At 37.9% G+C, this 24,266-nt stretch overlaps 1 protein-coding gene across 1 annotated transcript; it reads right to left on the bottom strand.

The window, feature by feature from the left end:
* On the bottom strand, window positions 1–23,755 carry LOC139965571 (hyalin-like). Its single transcript, XM_071968081.1, has 26 exons — window positions 23,516–23,755; window positions 19,363–19,623; window positions 18,235–18,492; window positions 17,603–17,866; window positions 17,004–17,261; window positions 16,624–16,887; window positions 16,025–16,282; window positions 15,645–15,908; window positions 15,046–15,303; window positions 9,292–9,555; window positions 8,693–8,950; window positions 8,313–8,576; window positions 7,714–7,971; window positions 7,334–7,597; window positions 6,735–6,992; window positions 6,355–6,618; window positions 5,756–6,013; window positions 5,376–5,639; window positions 4,777–5,034; window positions 4,397–4,660; window positions 3,798–4,055; window positions 3,418–3,681; window positions 2,819–3,076; window positions 1,503–1,748; window positions 1,276–1,338; window positions 1–641 (listed from the first exon to the last, which is right to left on the bottom strand). The coding sequence occupies exons 1-26, from the start codon at window positions 23,589–23,591 to the stop codon at window positions 472–474; spliced, it is 6,294 nt and encodes a 2,097-aa protein (XP_071824182.1). The 5' UTR covers window positions 23,592–23,755; the 3' UTR covers window positions 1–471.
* Window positions 23,756–24,266: the final 511 nt, after the last annotated feature.

The raw sequence follows: 24,266 nt of genomic DNA on the forward strand, positions 1-24,266 counted from the left end.
TCTATACACTTATGAAGTACAATACGTCACTTCGTTTATAATAATGCCAATAATGAAAGCGGTGTTTTGTCATAACATTCAACAAGGTGATAGTTTCGCATTTCAATTGGTTCATTCGGCTAATTATTTTCTATAGTTGTTTTTAGTATCCACATATTGTTTGCCGTTGGATTTTCAAAGGGTACACCATGTAAACACAAGATACTGAATCCATGAAACAGAAATATGGCAGTTGGGTTATCTGTCGTTGGTACACAGCTTAGCTTACGGTTTACATATACAACCAGTAAATTATAGTAAAGCATTTTTCAGTCCGATCATTACTCAAGCTACTCTGACTGAGTATTGATTCAATGATCTATCGATGTATTTCTAATCTGCATACTTTTAGAAATCAATTAGTTGTAAGACATGTCTTATGGAATTGGTAAGAGACCTATTGTTATCCTGTTGAAACACCGAGAGGAAGGGTCACACTTTACTTGTCGATGAAGGTGAGGTTAGAGGAGACCATTCAAATTGAGACGATCTATTTCGAAACTTGGTTCTACCAATCAGAGCCAAGCTTGCGATGATGACACAGCCAATTACCAAGACGGTTAGTAAAACACCTTTCAAGCATGACGATCTTGACATTAATTCTGTTGAAAACAAAACGTTTAAGCAGTTCCTCTTGAATTATTAAATATGAGCATGCTTATTGTTAATGCTGCTTATTTGAAACACTGTAAGTAAATCACGATACAGGAGAAGACATATAGTGGCTTGCACAGGATTTCAAAGGCAGCGCCAATTTCATAGTTTGCCCGGCTAATTTAGATCAGGGACTGTGCCTAATTTATGGAAGGGCCAGAGGGGCATAAAGAATTTTATAAAGGGTGATGCATCTCTGCGTGGGGTCTTTGCAGCCGTCTCCCATGTGTATGGGGTCTTCCCCCACAAAAAAAGTCAGACGTTAAAGTGGAGTATATTGAGACTATTTATTACATTTATAAGTAGCTCTAAAAGCAGGATTACGCTTATAGATACTTTGTGTGAGTATGGCATAATTTATTAGTGGAATGGGGGAGGGGGGATCTACACCGTTAGTAGTAGTCTAATTCTTCACACAATGCCACGGTTACTCGATAACTAATAATATATGTTGTTTCGATACTATAATTGGAGGGTCAATATATATGGACGGGTTTACATAAAGTATATCAATGAAAATTTGCCGTTAAGTAATTTTGCTGTTCTAAATCGCATTTATACGGTACAAAATATTACACTCACCCGATGACGTATTTGAATGATATTCGTTATAAAACCCCCGTAGTTCCCGGCGTCCTCTGTTTCCTACCGAATGTGAAAAAAGGTGTATTTCAAATATCGACATGATCCCGTCATCAATGGCTTATGGTAACATTTACTTTGTACAATTGAAAATCTCCCATACTTTTTTGTAACATATAAAAAGTACTCCCATTGGCTACCTTATGATTAAGAATAAAAGTAAATACCTGTCATTATGGTGATGTTAAATGAACAGTTGGCCTCATTCCCCGCTTCGTCTCTGAAGGTGTACTGGATGGTCGAGACGCCAATTGAGAAAAACCTAGCAGACGAAGATGGTCCTGCAACAAGCCTTACACTACCAGAATTATCGGTAGCGGTTGGCTCTGACCATGAAACTCTTTCATATGAATTGCTCGTTTGCACAATTTCATTGGAAGGACAGCCGTCGATCACCGGGGGTTCGATGTCATCTGCAGAAGTTGATTGAAGTTTATTTGATGAAAAAAATCACTAAAATATTACTTTAAAGAACGCAATGGAATAACGAAGTGTAAGATCCACCTTACATCTGGATAGCCAACAGTTCCACTGCAGGGATATGATAGGTTAATTCATTTCATTTCGATCAGTGCATTTCACAATTATTTGTAATGTCATACATTACTAGACTTTTAAACTGTGTGGGGTTTTTTTGGTCAGTGTTTGTCACTGATGCAATTTTTAGACCTCCGAAATTTGAACCACTGTTTTAATTTTGGTGTTTCTTTAACTTGAAACGATTATATAACATTGAGACATAAATGCCATGGGATGTTGTGTTAATTTTCGTCAGTCTTCGTAGCTGACGAAATTTAACATAACATCCCATGGCATTTATGTCTCAATGTTATTTAATCGTTTCAAGTTGAAGAAACACCAAAATAAAACACGGGGTTCATGTCATGCACAGGGTTCTTTCTTTAAACCATATGTCGTATATTTCTGAGTCAGAGGTGCAGCTACCATTCTTGCGGTGGTGGTGGTGTGTGGGGGTAAGGGGGAGGATAACTTCATGTCGTGCTAAGGGAGGGGTCTAAGGAGAGTTTGGTAATATGAAGGGTGCTAAGATACAAAAGGTGATATGGTTTGCAAATTTAAAAAATGTTCTGCCTGGAGGCCTATTATGCATACGTAGTTTACATATTAAAAGTGATATACATACACACAGTAGGTGGAGTATTTGGGGCTTAATCGAAGTGATTGACTATGCACTTGTATTGCAAATTATCCGTTAATGGACTAATTAACAATATAGTGAATAGAAAGTTCATCTTATTTCTTCCCAGACTTATTGAGCGTTAGGCATTATTAAAAATCTTTAAATATTAATATTTAAAACGTAAATTAAAGGGGATGCGGTTGTAATGTAAACCTACCATCTTCAGCTGGAAAACGATAGTTAAAAGAAAAATAGAAATAAATAGAAAATTCACAGCAACGTTTGTGACGACTCGCAAAAGAAATTCAGTCATACATAAAAGGGGTAACATCACAAACTTACCATCTTCAGTCACAATGATAAGGAAAGTACATATAGCTTCATTTCCCGTCCTATCAGCAAATGTGTACGTCACTACTGACAAGCCAATAGGAAAAGAGAACCCTGGATTATGACTTGGAACCACATTAACATTTCCAGAATCATCGGTAGCCGTCGGAGCGATCCATGAAATTGGTGTATTTTGAGTACCGAATGGTACAGAGACTGATACCGTATCAGGACAGTTGGAAACCACCGGTGGTGTCATGTCAACTAAACCTTTGAAGGAATAAATAAGATATGATGCACCATGCGGAGATACTTTTCTATTGTTTATAATGCATGAAATAGTTTTGATAATCCAAACCAACATTTACAATTGAAGTTGAACTGTTACTTATAATTCTGAAACATATAATGAATTGCGAGACTAATCAGTACAAGATTCTTAATACATCAAATAGACGCAAATATTTCTCACGATGCTGATCACTTCTAAGTGACGCCAGTAAATGGGCTTTGGTGGTCTGTGTGGATGTTGTGAAATACAGAGCCGTGTGTGCTGAAGCGTGTAATAACCTTACCAGTGAATCAAGTTAACATCAACCTCACAGTCTTACCAAATTCTATTCTAACATTGAAGTTACAAACGGCAGAGTTTCCAGATTGATCGGTGAAAGTGTAAGTAACTTCAGTAATTCCCAGAGGGAAGCTTTCTCCAGGCAAATGAGTTCTGAATCTCATTACAGGAAGACCAGAGTCGTCTGTGGCGGTAGGTTGATCCCATGTAACACTTATCGGACCATCGTACTGGTTAATATTGAGAACAGCGTCGTTAGGACAATCATCGATAACTGGTGGAGTATTGTCAACGTTACTGTCAGCTGGAAAACGATAGTTAAAAGCAAAATAGAAATAAATCGAAAATTCACAGCAACATTTGTGACGACTCGAAAGAGAAATTCAGTCATACATAAAAGGGGTAACATCGCAAACTTACCATCTTCAGTCACAAAGATAAGGAAAGTACAACTAGCTTCATTCCCCGTCCTATCAGCAAATGTGTACGTCACTACTGACAAGCCAATAGGAAAAGAGAACCCTGGATTATGACTTGGAACCACATTAACATTTCCAGAATCATCGGTAGCCGTCGGAGCGATCCATGAAATTGGTGTATTTTGAGTACCGAATGGTACAGAGACTGATACCGTATCAGGACAGTTGGAAACCACCGGTGGTGTCATGTCAACTAAACCTTTGAAGGAATAAATAAGATATGATGCACCATGCGGAGATACTTTTCTATTGTTTATAATGCATGAAATGTTTTCAATAATCCAAACCAACATTTACAATTGAAGTTGAACTGTTACTTATAATTCTGAAACATATAATGAATTGCGAGACTAATCAGTACATGATTCTTAATACATCAAATAGACGCAAATATTTCTCACGATGCTGATCACTTCTAAGTGACGCCAGTAAATGGGCTTTGGTGGTCTGTGTGGATGTTGTGAAATACAGAGCCGTGTGTGCTGAAGCGTGTAATAACCTTACCAGTGAATCAAGTTAACATCAACCTCACAGTCTTACCAAATTCTATTCTAACATTGAAGTTACAAACGGCAGAGTTTCCAGATTGATCGGTGAAAGTGTAAGTAACTTCAGTAATTCCCAGAGGGAAGCTTTCTCCAGGCAAATGAGTTCTGAATCTCATTACAGGAAGACCAGAGTCGTCTGTGGCGGTAGGTTGATCCCATGTAACACTTATCGGACCATCGTACTGGTTAATATTGAGAACAGCGTCGTTAGGACAATCATCGATAACTGGTGGAGTATTGTCAACGTTACTGTCAGCTGGAAAACGATAGTTAAAAGCAAAATAGAAATAAATCGAAAATTCACAGCAACATTTGTGACGACTCGCAAGAGAAATTCAGTCATACATAAAAGGGGTAACATCGCAAACTTACCATCTTCAGTCACAAAGATAAGGAAAGTACAACTAGCTTCATTCCCCGTCCTATCAGCAAATGTGTACGTCACTACTGACAAGCCAATAGGAAAAGAGAACCCTGGATTATGACTTGGAACCACATTAACATTTCCAGAATCATCGGTAGCCGTCGGAGCGATCCATGAAATTGGTGTATTTTGAGTACCGAATGGTACAGAGACTGATACCGTATCAGGACAGTTGGAAACCACCGGTGGTGTCATGTCAACTAAACCTTTGAAGGAATAAATAAGATATGATGCACCATGCGGAGATACTTTTCTATTGTTTATAATGCATGAAATGTTTTCGATAATCCAAACCAACATTTTCAATTGAAGTTGAACTGTTACTTATAATTCTGAAACATATAATGAAATGCGAGACTAATCAGTACATGATTCTTAATACATCAAATAGACGCAAATATTTCTCACGATGCTGATCACTTCTAAGTGACGCCAGTAAATGGGCTTTGGTGGTCTGTGTGGATGTTGTGAAATACAGAGCCGTGTGTGCTGAAGCGTGTAATAACCTTACCAGTGAATCAAGTTAACATCAACCTCACAGTCTTACCAAATTCTATTCTAACATTGAAGTTACAAACGGCAGAGTTTCCAGATTGATCGGTGAAAGTGTAAGTAACTTCAGTGATTCCCAGAGGGAAGCTTTCTCCAGGCAAATGAGTTCTGAATCTTATTACAGGAAGACCAGAGTCGTCTGTGGCGGTAGGTTGATCCCATGTAACACTTATCGGACCATCGTACTGGTTAATATTTAGAACAGCGTCGTTAGGACAATCATCGATAACTGGTGGAGTATTGTCAACATTACTGTCAGCTGGAAAACGATAGTTAAAAGAAAAATAGAAATAAATCGAAAATTCACAGCAACATTTGTGACGACTCGCAAGAGAAATTCAGTCATACATAAAAGGGGTAACATCGCAAACTTACCATCTTCAGTCACAAAGATAAGGAAAGTACAACTAGCTTCATTCCCCGTCCTATCAGCAAATGTGTACGTCACTACTGACAAGCCAATAGGAAAAGAGAACCCTGGATTATGACTTGGAACCACATTAACATTTCCAGAATCATCGGTAGCCGTCGGAGCGATCCATGAAATTGGTGTATTTTGAGTACCGAATGGTACAGAGACTGATACCGTATCAGGACAGTTGGAAACCACCGGTGGTGTCATGTCAACTAAACCTTTGAAGGAATAAATAAGATATGATGCACCATGCGGAGATACTTTTCTATTGTTTATAATGCATGAAATGTTTTCGATAATCCAAACCAACATTTACAATTGAAGTTGAACTGTTACTTATAATTCTGAAACATATAATGAATTGCGAGACTAATCAGTACATGATTCTTAATACATCAAATAGACGCAAATATTTCTCACGATGCTGATCACTTCTAAGTGACGCCAGTAGATGGGCTTTAGTGGTCTGTGTGGATGTTGTGAAAAACAGAGCCGTGTGTGCAGAAGCGTGTAATGCCCTTACCCTTGAACCAAATTAACATCAACCTCACAGTCTTACCAAATTCTATTCTAACATTGAAGTTACAAACGGCAGAGTTTCCAGATTGATCGGTGAAAGTGTAAGTAACTTCAGTGATTCCCAGAGGGAAGCTTTCTCCAGGCAAATGAGTTCTGAATCTTATTACAGGAAGACCAGAGTCGTCTGTGGCCGTAGGTTGATCCCATGTAACACTTATCGGACCATTGTACTGGTTAATATTGAGAACAGCGTCGTTAGGACAATCATCGATAACTGGTGGAGTATTGTCAACATTACTGTCAGCTGGAAAACGATAGTGAAAAGAAAAAAAGAAATAAATCGAAAATTCACAGCAACGTTTGTGACGACTCGCAAGAGAAATTCAGTCATACATAAAAGGGGTAACATCGCAAACTTACCATCTTCAGTCACAAAGATAAGGAAAGTACAACTAGCTTCATTCCCCGTCCTATCAGCAAATGTGTACGTCACTACTGACAAGCCAATAGGAAAAGAGAACCCTGGATTATGACTTGGAACCACATTAACATTTCCAGAATCATCGGTAGCCGTCGGAGCGATCCATGAAATTGGTGTATTTTGAGTACCGAATGGTACAGAGACTGATACCGTATCAGGACAGTTGGAAACCACCGGTGGTGTCATGTCAACTAAACCTTTGAAGGAATAAATAAGATATGATGCACCATGCGGAGATACTTTTCTATTGTTTATAATGCATGAAATGTTTTCGATAATCCAAACCAACATTTACAATTGAAGTTGAACTGTTACTTATAATTCTGAAACATATAATGAATTGCGAGACTAATCAGTACATGATTCTTAATACATCAAATAGACGCAAATATTTCTCACGATGCTGATCACTTCTAAGTGACGCCAGTAGATGGGCTTTAGTGGTCTGTGTGGATGTTGTGAAAAACAGAGCCGTGTGTGCAGAAGCGTGTAATGCCCTTACCCTTGAACCAAATTAACATCAACCTCACAGTCTTACCAAATTCTATTCTAACATTGAAGTTACAAACGGCAGAGTTTCCAGATTGATCGGTGAAAGTGTAAGTAACTTCAGTGATTCCCAGAGGGAAGCTTTCTCCAGGCAAATGAGTTCTGAATCTCATTACAGGAAGACCAGAGTCGTCTGTGGCCGTAGGTTGATCCCATGTAACACTTATCGGACCATCGTACTGGTTAATATTGAGAACAGCGTCGTTAGGACAATCATCGATAACTGGTGGAGTATTGTCAACATTACTGTCAGCTGGAAAACAATAGTCAAAAGAAAAAAAGAAATAAATCGAAAATTCACAGCAACGTTTGTGACGACTCGCAAGAGAAATTCAGTCATACATAAAAGGGGTAACATCGCAAACTTACCATCTTCAGTCACAAAGATAAGGAAAGTACAACTAGCTTCATTCCCCGTCCTATCAGCAAATGTGTACGTCACTACTGACAAGCCAATAGGAAAAGAGAACCCTGGATTATGACTTGGAACCACATTAACATTTCCAGAATCATCGGTAGCCGTCGGAGCGATCCATGAAATTGGTGTATTTTGAGTACCGAATGGTACAGAGACTGATACCGTATCAGGACAGTTGGAAACCACCGGTGGTGTCATGTCAACTAAACCTTTGAAGGAATAAATAAGATATGATGCAACATTAGGAGATACTTTTCTATTGTTTATAATGCATGAAATGTTTTTGATAATCCAAACCAACATTTACAATTGAAGTTGAACTGTTACTTATAATTCTGAAACATATAATGAAATGCGAGACTAATCAGTACATGATTCTTAATACATCAAATAGACGCAAATATTTCTCACGATGCTGATCACTTCTAAGTGACGCCAGTAAATGGGCTTTGGTGGTCTGTGTGGATGTTGTGAAATACAGAGCCGTGTGTGCTGAAGCGTGTAATAACCTTACCAGTGAATCAAGTTAACATCAACCTCACAGTCTTACCAAATTCTATTCTAACATTGAAGTTACAAACGGCAGAGTTTCCAGATTGATCGGTGAAAGTGTAAGTAACTTCAGTGATTCCCAGAGGGAAGCTTTCTCCAGGCAAATGAGTTCTGAATCTCATTACAGGAAGACCAGAGTCGTCTGTGGCGGTAGGTTGATCCCATGTAACACTTATCGGACCATCGTACTGGTTAATATTTAGAACAGCGTCGTTAGGACAATCATCGATAACTGGTGGAGTATTGTCAACATTACTGTCAGCTGGAAAACGATAGTTAAAGGAAAAATAGAAATAAATCGAAAATTCACAGCAACATTTGTGACGACTCGCAAGAGAAATTCAGTCATACATAAAAGGGGTAACATCGCAAACTTACCATCTTCAGTCACAAAGATAAGGAAAGTACAACTAGCTTCATTCCCCGTCCTATCAGCAAATGTGTACGTCACTACTGACAAGCCAATAGGAAAAGAGAACCCTGGATTATGACTTGGAACCACATTAACAGTTCCAGAATCATCGGTAGCCGTCGGAGCGATCCATGAAATTGGTGTATTTTGAGTACCGAATGGTACAGAGACTGATACCGTATCAGGACAGTTGGAAACCACCGGTGGTGTCATGTCAACTAAACCTTTGAAGGAATAAATAAGATATGATGCACCATGCGGAGATACTTTTCTATTGTTTATAATGCATGAAATGTTTTCGATAATCCAAACCAACATTTACAATTGAAGTTGAACTGTTACTTATAATTCTGAAACATATAATGAATTGCGAGACTAATCAGTACATGATTCTTAATACATCAAATAGACGCAAATATTTCTCACGATGCTGATCACTTCTAAGTGACGCCAGTAGATGGGCTTTAGTGGTCTGTGTGGATGCTGTGAAAAACAGAGCCGTGTGTGCAGAAGCGTGTAATGCCCTTACCCTTGAACCAAATTAACATCAACCTCACAGTCTTACCAAATTCTATTCTAACATTGAAGTTACAAACGGCAGAGTTTCCAGATTGATCGGTGAAAGTGTAAGTAACTTCAGTGATTCCCAGAGGGAAGCTTTCTCCAGGCAAATGAGTTCTGAATCTTATTACAGGAAGACCAGAGTCGTCTGTGGCCGTAGGTTGATCCCATGTAACACTTATCGGACCATTGTACTGGTTAATATTGAGAACAGCGTCGTTAGGACAATCATCGATAACTGGTGGAGTATTGTCAACATTACTGTCAGCTGGAAAACGATAGTGAAAAGAAAAAAAGAAATAAATCGAAAATTCACAGCAACGTTTGTGACGACTCGCAAGAGAAATTCAGTCATACATAAAAGGGGTAACATCGCAAACGTACCATCTTCAGTCACAAAGATAAGGAAAGTACAACTAGCTTCATTCCCCGTCCTATCAGCAAATGTGTACGTCACTACTGACAAGCCAATAGGAAAAGAGAACCCTGGATTATGACTTGGAACCACATTAACATTTCCAGAATCATCGGTAGCCGTCGGAGCGATCCATGAAATTGGTGTATTTTGAGTACCGAATGGTACAGAGACTGATACCGTATCAGGACAGTTGGAAACCACCGGTGGTGTCATGTCAACTAAACCTTTGAAGGAATAAATAAGATATGATGCACCATGCGGAGATACTTTTCTATTGTTTATAATGCATGAAATGTTTTCGATAATCCAAACCAACATTTACAATTGAAGTTGAACTGTTACTTATAATTCTGAAACATATAATGAAATGCGAGACTAATCAGTGCATGATTCTTAATACATCAAATAGACGCAAATATTTCTCACGATGCTGATCACTTCTAAGTGACGCCAGTAGATGGGCTTTAGTGGTCTGTGTTGATGTTGTGAAAAACAGAGCCGTGTGTGCAGAAGCGTGTAATGCCCTTACCCTTGAACCAAATTAACATCAACCTCACAGTCTTACCAAATGCTATTCTAACATTGAAGTTACAAACGGCAGAGTTTCCAGATTGATCGGTGAAAGTGTAAGTAACTTGAGTGATTCCCAGAGGGAAGCTTTCTCCAGGCAAATGAGTTCTGAATCTTATTACAGGAAGTCCAGAGTCGTCTGTGGCGGTAGGTTGATCCCATGTAACACTTATCGGACCATCGTACTGATTAACCCTTTAGATGCTGCTTAATGTACTTTTTCTGAGACACCATTAATGATAGTGCATCTGTATTTATATAACTTAACGCATAAATCTTTTTCTTTGGCAATTTTGATCAATTAACCATTTTTATCAAATCTCCTTGAAAGCTGACCCCAGTAGCCAGGTTGTTAAATGTCACATGTCTATTCTTGCTTGAGACCATAGCATAGATCTAGTTCAAAGCTAGTAGGAAAAACTGATAAAGGTGACAGTTGTATTAATTACATAGAGAAAAGACAACAAAGCTATGACATACCTTCAGTTATGATGATGTTAAATGAACATTCCGCTGTATTTCCTGATGGATCTATGAACACATATGTTACTTCTGTGGTTCCACTCTGGAAGAATTGACCAGGGGTGTGTGTTCTTGATTGGAGATTTGCAGTCAGAGAGTTATCAGTAGCAGTAGGTTCACGGAATTGGACGGTAGTGCCAAATCCGTTCAGAGGTATGGTCTCTGTTACATCTAGTCCTACACATGCTATCACTGGTGGTACTTGGTCAACTGAAGATTTAAAAGTTAATATTTTAATCAAATTGGCAACTCAACTTTGAATTAACTATTATGGCTAAGAGCATATATTTACACAGAGAGCCATTTGTAAAATTACATCAAGAATTTGCTTCAAATTGACTTTGAAAGAGCTAGGAAATTGTCAATTTAATTACAGTTTAAACTGAACATACAGTATAATAAATGATGACATCAACTTAGATTTGGCTGATATAGAAATAACAAAGTTTGCAAGCTGTTAAACTACTTCAGACAAACTGATGATGCTTTGTTCAAAATCATTTCCATCTAATATATCAGCAACACAATCATTGAGTGTGATTTGTATTGTGGACCAATAAGGCTTAGCTATTAAATTATTTGCATTTAAAAAGACTTACTTTCAGTAACAATGACCCTGAATGAACATTCAGCAGTGCTTCCAGCGGGATCAACAAAGGTATAAGTTACTTGTGTTACTCCTGAACTAAAGAAGGTTCCTGGACCGTGGGTTCTTTGCTGAAGTGAAACAACTCCAGAGTCATCGGTTGCTGTTGGCTCAGTATAGAAGACGAGTCTTCCTCCTGTTTCTAATGGTGTTGTTTCAGTCACATCTGGAATACAGCTCACAACCGGTGGGACATTGTCCTCTAAAATATGGAAAGACAAAATGTTGTTTTGGAGACTGCAGATGCTTAGCTTTGATTTCAAGTAGAGTTATCAGTGTAATGTTACATCACAGTGATCTTGCCATTTATTAGCACAATGTTACCCATAAAGGTGTGCTTCTCTGTCAACAGCTTTAAATCTTAAGCTATTACAGGATTGTACTCATACCTGGAGTAACTGTGACAGTAAAAATGCAAAATGCTGTTTGTCCACTTGGGTCAACATAGATGTATGTCACTTGTGTTGTTCCTGGGCTGAAAAAGTCTCCAGGTTCATGACTTCTAGACTGAAGAGAAACAACTCCTGAGTTATCAGTAGCTGTTGGCTCTGTCCAAGACACAGTGGTACCAGTGCTGTCAATTGTCACTATTCTTGTGATGTCTTGTATGCAGGTAACATCAGGTGGTGTATCATCAACTAGAAAAATGAAATGAAGAGTCTAAAAGCTAATGGAACTGGCTTGAACTATTAAAAGTCATTTCAAACTTTCAGAATTAATGATATTTCTTTAATATTGAGAACAGCGTCGTTAGGACAATCATCGATAACTGGTGGAGTATTGTCAACATTACTGTCAGCTGGAAAACGATAGTGAAAAGAAAAAAAGAAATAAATCGAAAATTCACAGCAACGTTTGTGACGACTCGCAAAAGAAATTCAGTCATACATAAAAGGGGTAACATCGCAAACGTACCATCTTCAGTCACAAAGATAAGGAAAGTACAACTAGCTTCATTCCCCGTCCTATCAGCAAATGTGTACGTCACTACTGACAAGCCAATAGGAAAAGAGAACCCTGGATTATGACTTGGAACCACATTAACATTTCCAGAATCATCGGTAGCCGTCGGAGCGATCCATGAAATTGGTGTATTTTGAGTACCGAATGGTACAGAGACTGATACCGTATCAGGACAGTTGGAAACCACCGGTGGTGTCATGTCAACTAAACCTTTGAAGGAATAAATAAGATATGATGCACCATGCGGAGATACTTTTCTATTGTTTATAATGCATGAAATGTTTTCGATAATCCAAACCAACATTTACAATTGAAGTTGAACTGTTACTTATAATTCTGAAACATATAATGAAATGCGAGACTAATCAGTGCATGATTCTTAATACATCAAATAGACGCAAATATTTCTCACGATGCTGATCACTTCTAAGTGACGCCAGTAGATGGGCTTTAGTGGTCTGTGTTGATGTTGTGAAAAACAGAGCCGTGTGTGCTGAAGCGTGTAATGCCCTTACCCTTGAACCAAATTAACATCAACCTCACAGTCTTACCAAATGCTATTCTAACATTGAAGTTACAAACGGCAGAGTTTCCAGATTGATCGGTGAAAGTGTAAGTAACTTGAGTGATTCCCAGAGGGAAGCTTTCTCCAGGCAAATGAGTTCTGAATCTTATTACAGGAAGTCCAGAGTCGTCTGTGGCGGTAGGTTGATCCCATGTAACACTTATCGGACCATCGTACTGATTAACCCTTTAGATGCTGCTTAATGTACTTTTTCTGAGACACCATTAATGATAGTGCATCTGTATTTATATAACTTAACGCATAAATCTTTTTCTTTGGCAATTTTGATCAATTAACCATTTTTATCAAATCTCCTTGAAAGCTGACCCCAGTAGCCAGGTTGTTAAATGTCACATGTCTATTCTTGCTTGAGACCATAGCATAGATCTAGTTCAAAGCTAGTAGGAAAAACTGATAAAGGTGACAGTTGTATTAATTACATAGAGAAAAGACAACAAAGCTATGACATACCTTCAGTTATGATGATGTTAAATGAACATTCCGCTGTATTTCCTGATGGATCTATGAACACATATGTTACTTCTGTGGTTCCACTCTGGAAGAATTGACCAGGGGTGTGTGTTCTTGATTGGAGATTTGCAGTCAGAGAGTTATCAGTAGCAGTAGGTTCACGGAATTGGACGGTAGTGCCAAATCCGTTCAGAGGTATGGTCTCTGTTACATCTAGTCCTACACATGCTATCACTGGTGGTACTTGGTCAACTGAAGATTTAAAAGTTAATATTTTAATCAAATTGGCAACTCAACTTTGAATTAACTATTATGGCTAAGAGCATATATTTACACAGAGAGCCATTTGTAAAATTACATCAAGAATTTGCTTCAAATTGACTTTGAAAGAGCTAGGAAATTGTCAATTTAATTACAGTTTAAACTGAACATACAGTATAATAAATGATGACATCAACTTAGATTTGGCTGATATAGAAATAACAAAGTTTGCAAGCTGTTAAACTACTTCAGACAAACTGATGATGCTTTGTTCAAAATCATTTCCATCTAATATATCAGCAACACAATCATTGAGTGTGATTTGTATTGTGGACCAATAAGGCTTAGCTATTAAATTATTTGCATTTAAAAAGACTTACTTTCAGTAACAATGACCCTGAATGAACATTCAGCAGTGCTTCCAGCGGGATCAACAAAGGTATAAGTTACTTGTGTTACTCCTGAACTAAAGAAGGTTCCTGGACCGTGGGTTCTTTGCTGAAGTGAAACAACTCCAGAGTCATCGGTTGCTGTTGGCTCAGTATAGAAGACGAGTCTTCCTCCTGTTTCTAATGGTGTTGTTTCAGTCACATCTGGAATACAGCTCACAACCGGTGGGACATTGTCCTCTAAAATATGGAAAGACAAAATGTTGTTTTGGAGACTGCAGATGCTTAGCTTTGATTTCAAGTAGAGTTATCAGTGTAATGTTACATCACAGTGATCTTGCCATTTATTAGCACAATGTTACCCATAAAGGTGTGCTTCTCTGTCAACAGCTTTAAATCTTAAGCTATTACAGGATTGTACTCATACCTGGAGTAACTGTGACAGTAAAAATGCAAAATGCTGTTTGTCCACTTGGGTCAACATAGATGTATGTCACTTGTGTTGTTCCTGGGCTGAAAAAGTCTCCAGGTTCATGACTTCTAGACTGAAGAGAAACAACTCCTGAGTTATCAGTAGCTGTTGGCTCTGTCCAAGACACAGTGGTACCAGTGCTGTCAATTGTCACTATTCTTGTGATGTCTTGTATGCAGGTAACATCAGGTGGTGTATCATCAACTAGAAAAATGAAATGAAGAGTCTAAAAGCTAATGGAACTGGCTTGAACTATTAAAAGTCATTTCAAACTTTCAGAATTAATGATATTTCTTTAATATTGAGAACAGCGTCGTTAGGACAATCATCGATAACTGGTGGAGTATTGTCAACATTACTGTCAGCTGGAAAACGATAGTGAAAAGAAAAAAAGAAATAAATCGAAAATTCACAGCAACGTTTGTGACGACTCGCAAGAGAAATTCAGTCATACATAAAAGGGGTAACATCGCAAACTTACCATTTTCAGTCACAATGATAAGGAAAGTACAACTAGCTTCATTCCCCGTCCTATCAGCAAATGTGTACGTCACTACTGACAAGCCAATAGGAAAAGAGAACCCTGAATTATGACTTGGAACCACATTAACATTTCCAGAATCATCGGTAGCCGTCGGAGCGATCCATGAAATTGGTGTATTTTGAGTACCGAATGGTACAGAGACTGATACCGTATCAGGACAGTTGGAAACCACCGGTGGTGTCATGTCAACTAAACCTTTGAAGGAATAAATAAGATATGATGCACCATGCGGAGATACTTTTCTATTGTTTATAATGCATGAAATGTTTTCGATAATCCAAACCAACATTTACAATTGAAGTTGAACTGTTACTTATAATTCTGAAACATATAATGAATTGCGAGACTAATCAGTGCATGATTCTTAATACATCAAATAGACGCAAATATTTTTCACGATGCTGATCACTTCTAAATGACGCCAGTAGATGGGCTTTAGTGGTCTGTGTTGATGTTGTGAAAAACAGAGCCGTGTGTGCTGAAGCGTGTAATGCCCTTACCCTTGAACCAAATTAACATCAACCTCACAGTCTTACCAAATTCTATTCTAACATTGAAGTTACAAACGGCAGAGTTTCCAGATTGATCGGTGAAAGTGTAAGTAACTTCAGTGATTCCCAGAGGGAAGCTTTCTCCAGGCAAATGAGTTCTGAATCTTATTACAGGAAGACCAGAGTCGTCTGTGGCCGTAGGTTGATCCCATGTAACACTTATCGGACCATCGTACTGGTTAATATTGAGAACAGCGTCGTTAGGACAATCATCGATAACTGGTGGAGTATTGTCAACATTACTGTCAGCTGGAAAACGATAGTTAAAAGAAAAATAGAAATAAATCGAAAATTCACAGCAACATTTGTGACGACTCGCAAGAGAAATTCAGTCATACATAAAAGGGGTAACATCGCAAACTTACCATCTTCAGTCACAAAGATAAGGAAAGTACAACTAGCTTCATTCCCCGTCCTATCAGCAAATGTGTACGTCACTACTGACAAGCCAATAGGAAAAGAGAACCCTGGATTATGACTTGGAACCACATTAACATTTCCAGAATCATCGGTAGCCGTCGGAGCGATCCATGAAATTGGTGTATTTTGAGTACCGAATGGTATAGAGACTGATACCGTATCAGGACAGTTGGAAACCACCGGTGGTGTCATGTCAACTAAACCTTTGAAGGAATAAATAAGATATGATGCACCATGCGGAGATACTTTTCTATTGTTTATAATGCATGAAATGTTTTCGATAATCCAAACCAACATTTTCAATTATAGTTGAACTGTTACTTATAATTCTGAAACATATAATGAATTGCGAGACTAATCAGTGCATGATTCTTAATACATCAAATAGACGCAAATATTTTTCACGATGCTGATCACTTCTAAATGACGCCAGTAGATGGGCTTTAGTGGTCTGTGTTGATGTTGTGAAAAACAGAGCCGTGTGTGCTGAAGCGTGTAATGCCCTTACCCTTGAACCAAATTAACATCAACCTCACAGTCTTACCAAATTCTATTCTAACATTGAAGTTACAAACGGCAGAGTTTCCAGATTGATCGGTGAAAGTGTAAGTAACTTCAGTGATTCCCAGAGGGAAGCTTTCTCCAGGCAAATGAGTTCTGAATCTTATTACAGGAAGACCAGAGTCGTCTGTGGCCGTAGGTTGATCCCATGTAACACTTATCGGACCATCGTACTGGTTAATATTGAGAACAGCGTCGTTAGGACAATCATCGATAACTGGTGGAGTATTGTCAACATTACTGTCAGCTGGAAAACGATAGTTAAAAGAAAAAAAGAAATAAATCGAAAATTCACAGCAACATTTGTGACGACTCGCAAGAGAAATTCAGTCTTACATAAAAGGGGTAACATCGCAAACTTACCATCTTCAGTCACAAAGATAAGGAAAGTACAACTAGCTTCATTCCCCGTCCTATCAGCAAATGTGTACGTCACTACTGACAAGCCAATAGGAAAAGAGAACCCTGGATTATGACTTGGAACCACATTAACATTTCCAGAATCATCGGTAGCCGTCGGAGCGATCCATGAAATTGGTGTATTTTGAGTACCGAATGGTACAGAGACTGATACCGTATCAGGACAGTTGAAAACCTCCGGTGGTGTCATGTCAACTAAACCTTTGAAGGAATAAATAAGATATGATGCACCATGCGGAGATACTTTTCTATTGTTTGTAATGCATGAAATAGTTTTGATAATCCAAACCAACATTTACAATTGAAGTTGAACTGTTACTTATAATTCTGAAACATATAATGAATTGCGAGACTAATCAGTGCATGATTCTTAATACATCAAATAGACGCAAATATTTTTCACGATGCTGATCACTTCTAAATGACGCCAGTAGATGGGCTTTAGTGGTCTGTGTTGATGTTGTGAAAAACAGAGCCGTGTGTGCTGAAGCGTGTAATGCCCTTACCCTTGAACCAAATTAACATCAACCTCACAGTCTTACCAAATTCTATTCTAACATTGAAGTTACAAACGGCAGAGTTTCCAGATTGATCGGTGAAAGTGTAAGTAACTTCAGTGATTCCCAGAGGGAAGCTTTCTCCAGGCAAATGAGTTCTGAATCTTATTACAGGAAGACCAGAGTCGTCTGTGGCGGTAGGTTGATCCCATGTAACACTTATCGGACCATCGTACTGGTTAATATTGAGAACAGCGTCGTTAGGACAATCATCGATAACTGGTGGAGTATTGTCGACATTACTGTCAGCTGGAAAACGGTAGATAAAGGAAAATATAAATAAATCGAAAATTCACAGCAACATGTGTGACGACTCGCAAGAGAAATTCAGTCTTACATCAAACGGGTAACATCGTGTCGTGTCAACTAAACCTATATGGAATATAAAATCACGAAAGTACTTTAGGATTCAAAACAGGATTCGTGAGTGATGAATGTTTTGTTAAATGAATATTTTAAATGTACGGTTAGATGACCCTCCTGTTTTATTTTAATCTGGAATAAATGTATCCTCGACAAATGGCCAAAGATAAATTAAGTAGCATTGCATTATTAGTGAGAGAGCATTATTTGTGTAACACATAGAACATGATACCTATACAAGTAATTTGTTTTACCTGATATTATGATATTAAAGGCACATTCTGCTCGGTTGCCTGCGTCATCTCTGTAAGCGTATGTTATAAGGGTTGTAGATCCCATACGGTAGAAACCACTCGATGAATAGGGACTTGTAACAGTAATTACATTCCCTGACTCGTCCTCGGCGTTTGGTTCGGTCCACGAGACATGTACAAAAGTGTTACCGTCAGAAACACGGTTTATATCGCTTGGACAGTTGGAGATGATCGGCGGTTGAAGATCAATCGATGCTTCTACAATTCATGAAATGTGTAGATTTATCGAATCACACTGACTGAAGTTACATTTGAAAATGTTCCAATAAGTAACGAAGAGAATAAGTTGTAACAGCCTCCTGCATTAATATTTGTTTAGTTGGAAATGTTATTTATATATATATATATATATATATATATATATATATATACGATTATGTGGGTGTTTTTTGACCAAGATACTTTAGTTCATAGCGCGCTTGGGTCAAGTAGGCATTGGACCATTGACAGCTGATTGGCTCACGATACCTTGAAAGTAAAATATGTCCAAAGAAAGGATTGATCCATATATTGCTTAACATATTAACTATCACATCAGTCGTATCTTAGTTTCGCTGAAAGCAAGTTATAAGTTAGCATTTGTCTGACCTAACGGCTACCGCATGCATGGAGACATACTATTATCAAGCAGGTTTTTCATTATGTTACATTTAATCAATTTGTTTCTTCTTTGAACTTAAAGGAGACACAAGGACCGCAGTCATCAATTTATAAATACAACAGCATGGTTACTACTACAAGTATAATTCCATTGTTATATGTGTAGGAATAGGAAGTCTCTAAGCGTGGGTCTGAGTACTTACGTTTGTACTTGTATCAATAGTAATGCAATTTAATGTAATGAAAATAAAATCTTATACAGCGCACCACGCGCGATGCATCTATGCGCTTTACAAAAAATCTAGAATACAATGGCATAAAACAGTAAATAGTATATGCTAAAATGTCCCGAATACATACTAGTACACATCCATTAGGGAGAGTACATAGAGCGTTGCTAGAATACTACGAGCACGGACAAGTCTGACTGTTTACTTTTTATTTTCATAAATAATAATTTAAACTTACTTCCGGATATAACACTGACATTGAAGCTACAAATGGCGACGTTTCCTGTTGTATCCAGAAAGTGATACGTCACTAAAGTTCTTCCAACTGGAAACCTGTGTCCCGGTAAATGAGTAGATATTCTGTTCACCTGTTGCAGTGAATTATCAGAGGCCGTTGGCTGGCTCCAAAACACGGGAACTTCCAAAGAGTCATTGGCGAATTTAATAATGTCATCTGGACATCCATTGATGACTGGTGGTATAGAATCGAACGTTTGAGCTAGGATAAGATATAGAAAACATTTGCATATAGTGTTTGCGGACAACGACGTGAAGAAGAAACTTAAGGAGCAGGGGACAGCAATGGCAGCGACGGGACGCCAAGGTATGAGAGGGGGGAACCCAGGATGCTTAGATACTCTCAAGACTTAACAAGTGTGTAAAGCTCATTTCGCAAGTACGTTCTCGGACTTGCTCGTTTCGCTCACTTTAGGGACCTCATCCATCCTTTGTCCTGCCTCGTTACGCCGGTGACTCGAAGGAACCTCCACACCAGCCTCATCACTTTACTCTCTCACAATGGAACACGTGTAAGTGTTTTGTGTATAAATACATAACCAAGTTTACGACTTATAAAATGATAAGCTACTTTAATCTTATACTTTTTAAAGCTTTGGCACGATTTTCACTCTTTACAGATTCGTGAGGTTTTTGTTGTTTTGCAGTTGCTGCTTTATCATAGGCAGAAGTATTGTGCTGGTCATAGATTAAGAAATTTAATGCAAGACAAAGTAAAAAAAATAAAAACAGATATTCTGTTTCAATGTATTTAATGTCCGGAATACTCCTACATAACAACATCAATAATCTCTTAGGACTAAATTGTTAAAGTTACTTCAATGAATTGACCACTTCTGCCTAATCTCTGCCAAGACACCAACAAACGCCGTTTGCGTGATGAATTTGTAATACATACTTTATGAACATGTAACTACTATACCATATCAGTCGCTATATACTGCTTTCATTTATTTCTGCTTGTCAGGATCGGCCTACATCTGACTATGTTTGTCCAGTAAAATAAATTGGGCCTCCCCCTCCCCACCAGAAAAAAAAAATGGATATCGCAACGTAACCTTTACCGACAAGACTTATGGTTATGTTCTACAGCATATCTGCTACAAAGTGAATGACCCCATAACATAAGGGATCCATGTGTCACGGGTGGGTGAGGCCAAGAGGTACATGTGGTAAACAAAAGACAATCAAATTGACTGAAAAATTGCACTCCTTGTGATTATCTAATAAGTCAATACCTAAAAAGACCTCCTCGATGGTCCACATATAACAATATACAAAAACAAATACTTAAGTTTACCCTTAGATTACTCTGTCAGTTACGCGGGAATTAGATCGTGTCCAGCTTGATCGCTTTAATGAGGTCACAGACAGATCAGCTGATAAAGAATAGCGAGACATGCTCTAGCTGTTAGCCTTGTTCATTTGGGGTGACAGATCGGTTCACTCCATAAGCTAAGTTACAACGCCCTATACCAATACCGGACCACTGGTGACTAACTATGGACGAACAGCTACGGACGACCCAATCACGGACGATCGGCTATACGAATGCCGCGTTTACGGAACTGGTAACAAGAGATGAACGGCTTGTTCCAGGTAATTTCACCTTTTGGAGAATACACAGCTAAGATTGAACCAAGCATACAAAGTTTTTCTGTCCCTGGTCAAAACAATCGTTTGGCGGCTTAAATAGGAGCCAAAACTTTCCAGCGTTTGGTGCTTGAAAACAGAGCCAAGTAGTTTAATTTACAGTGGCTGGTATATGGAGCCAATATCTTGAAACCAATGAAGATTTCAGGCAATTAACGTTGACAATTTTGGTGACTTCGCAAACCTTTCTTGACAACCCCCGTAGCCCTTTTCAATGACGTTTTCTTGAGCAGAATTTACAGAGCACAGAAGTTTAAGTGAATGATTCAACCAAGCCCAGAGTACTAAAAGAAAACGTAGTGATGTGGTACACAACCAAGCTAAATTCAATACAAATTATTAAAGGTTGACCTCGTGTCAAACGCATGTAAATTAATACGCAGATTCCTTAGGCATCATACCTCCTCGTTATCACATATAGCGAGGGAGTTTCATAACTGCCTTACTACATCGTGACAACCAATGAATATTCATTAGGTACGTTAAGTAGCGCATACGAGTAGCTTATAACGTTTTCAAATCAATCATAAATTTCACCTCACGAGATTCAACATCAAAGGCAACAGTTCCGTGAAAGGGATCCTTATAGTTCAATTTTTTTATGTCAAATGTGGTTTGTCATTTTTATGTCTAAAGCGAATGAATATAAAGACCACAATAATCAAACCCAAACACCCCTTCGATACTATTTTCTAACAAAATCGTTCTAAATATTTGCGTGCGGATTGAACCAGTTAAAGGTGAGAGGTTTTTGTGTGGACGATAGCGTTAACACACAAACAATTGTACAAGGAGCTATTGTCATAAAGCGTCTGGTAGCAAACACTGATTCACTGGAAATGAATAATAGCAGTGCAATAACGATGATTTGCTTCAGTAGCTAATAATTAGTCATATAGGCCTATGTACCCAAAAAAAAGAATACAATGTTAGGATCTTGCTATTTACTAAAAACAGACAATTTTCCTCAAAATACTTTTGCTTTATTTCATCCTCAGTAATATGTTAACTACATTAAAAACGGTTTTTGGGGGGGATATTGAGCTGGATTGGTAAACTTTTGCATTATTTGATTATATGTCCATTCTTTTCATAGTTCTCTATATGGCATTCAATCTTCTTGCTCGGTTCTCTTTCACTATGAACTTATATAATCTGGTAGCTTTCATAGCAAGTATGTTGTAGGCTATATGGTAAGCTGCATTCTTGTACCAAGATATTTTCAATACACACCCGCAGAGGTAGAGGGTGTTAATCTTGAGACGTATACAACTGTAACTTGGACGTATAACTGTGTTCTGACAAACTTGGAGAATGTTTTCGGTCTTTGTAGTTAGCTCACAAAACCACGAACAACAAACGTATATGTATATATTTGAAATCTAGTATTTGCCTTCTTTATAACTTCCTGACCAGATGCTTTCACCAAGATAAGTCAGAATTGATCCCGGCTCCCAAATCCTCAACACAAAGTGGTAGAAATCACATTGGTATCATTACAGTGAATATTAAAGTTAGGATGCAATCTTTAGCTTTCTAGTTGGTCCAAATAGTATCGATTCAGTTTTCCCTAAATGTAAAGACAGTTTGTTAATCAAATTTACTATTAATTTAGATTTTCTTGAAGTTCCTTACTCAGATAAGTATTATTTTTTGACGCTAATAATGCAGAATCACCCGCTTATTGAACCAATTTAGGACCAAAAAAAAAAAAAAGACATTGAAAATATGAGTGAACCCAAACTCTAACCTTGAGGCACTCCACAATTTATAGCGTTACTACCAGATAACACACCACTAATTTTGACTACCTGATATCTGTCTTTCAAATATGAAGCGAACTAGGAGACAACACTCTCTGACATTCTAAAGGCTTTAAGCGTATGTAGCAACATAATCATGATCGACAGTGTCGAATGCTTTTAGTAAATCAATATAAGTACCATGATCCCATTCTCGTGGAAGTTTGATGCTAGTTTGAAACATTCGCTGGATTAAATGCTCTGATATGGAATTATACCCCTTGTTAAATGATTGGGTCTGAATGTTTCCCTGACTACAATCACAGCTGTAAATAATTATTCATACATTAGTTATAAGCAGTCATATACGTTTCATTGCAGTAATATAAAGATATCATTTGCTTGGTAAAGCTGTGCAGAAGCATATTTAGAACTATAGGCTATGAAACTTTTAAAGCGACCACATAGAAACATTAAGGAAGGAAATAATAGCCCGAACGTAAAACCCTTAACATATTTAAAACATAATATTGTAGATTTTCAAACGTACATTTCGACGCCATTGTAACTGTTAAAGAACAATATAGCTATTGTTTAGACAAGTTGTCAAAGAAACGAAACCATGCTCAACTAAAGAATTGGTTAGGTCATGATCATAATGAAACACTTATATGAACAAAACATATGATATATACATACCTTGTATATCAGCTGTTCCTATTATCAAAATAACAAATCCGAGACAAAATGCTAAGTTTGTTTTGCGAAGCGACATTATGTTTATGATTTGATCATATCGCAATTATGAAGCAGTTTTACCAATATCTTTAACTGAAAACACTTGATGTCGTGCACCTTCAAGTTACTTCACAATTACTACTCTCCTGTTATTGTAAAAGACAAACGCTAAACCTGGCCAGTAGAAACTTACAAGGTACTTTCACACATGATTGGTCATGCTTCTGGGAAAATTAATAGAACGTCTTTGATACTGTGAGTTCATGCACGAACTGTTAGCTTCATAATACACATGAAAAATACCGAAATCTTTTCATTTGAGTTATAAAGTCAGAATCCATGACAGGGACTGACTGGGGTAGGCCTATGGGTTTCTACCGGCTAATGATTGGTCATGCTTCTGGGAAAATGAATATAACGGTTTTCATACTGTGAGTTCATGCACGAACTGTTAGCTTCATAATAGACATGAAAAGAACCGAAATCTTTCCATGTGAGTTATAAAGTCAGAATCCATGACAGGGACTGACTGGGGTAGGCCTATGGGTTTCTACCGGCTAAAGGATCCAACCGACGGCGGTTGGGCATTGAAGCAACTGGCGCATTTGGCGGTTCGGATGGAACTTTGACCTTTATATATATATTTTTATATATATATATATATATATATATATATATATATATATATATATAAATGAAAATCGTAATGAGT

Source organism: Apostichopus japonicus, chromosome 3, assembly GCF_037975245.1.
Source record: "Apostichopus japonicus isolate 1M-3 chromosome 3, ASM3797524v1, whole genome shotgun sequence".
Lineage (NCBI taxonomy): Eukaryota > Metazoa > Echinodermata > Holothuroidea > Aspidochirotida > Stichopodidae > Apostichopus > Apostichopus japonicus.

What these genes read in the sequence shown, in the direction of transcription:
- LOC139965571 (XM_071968081.1), bottom strand. Translation starts at nt 23,591, where the DNA reads ATGTCGCTTCGCAAAACAAACTTAGCATTTTGTCTCGGATTTGTTATT. An exon ending in TGTCAGTGTTATATCCGGAA is followed by an intron (nt 18,493 to 19,362) that starts GTAAGTTTAAAT and finishes CATGAATTGTAG; the next exon opens with AAGCATCGATTGATCTTCAA. An exon ending in CAATGTTAGAATAGAATTTG is followed by an intron (nt 3,077 to 3,417) that starts GTAAGACTGTGA and finishes ATTCCTTCAAAG; the next exon opens with GTTTAGTTGACATGACACCA.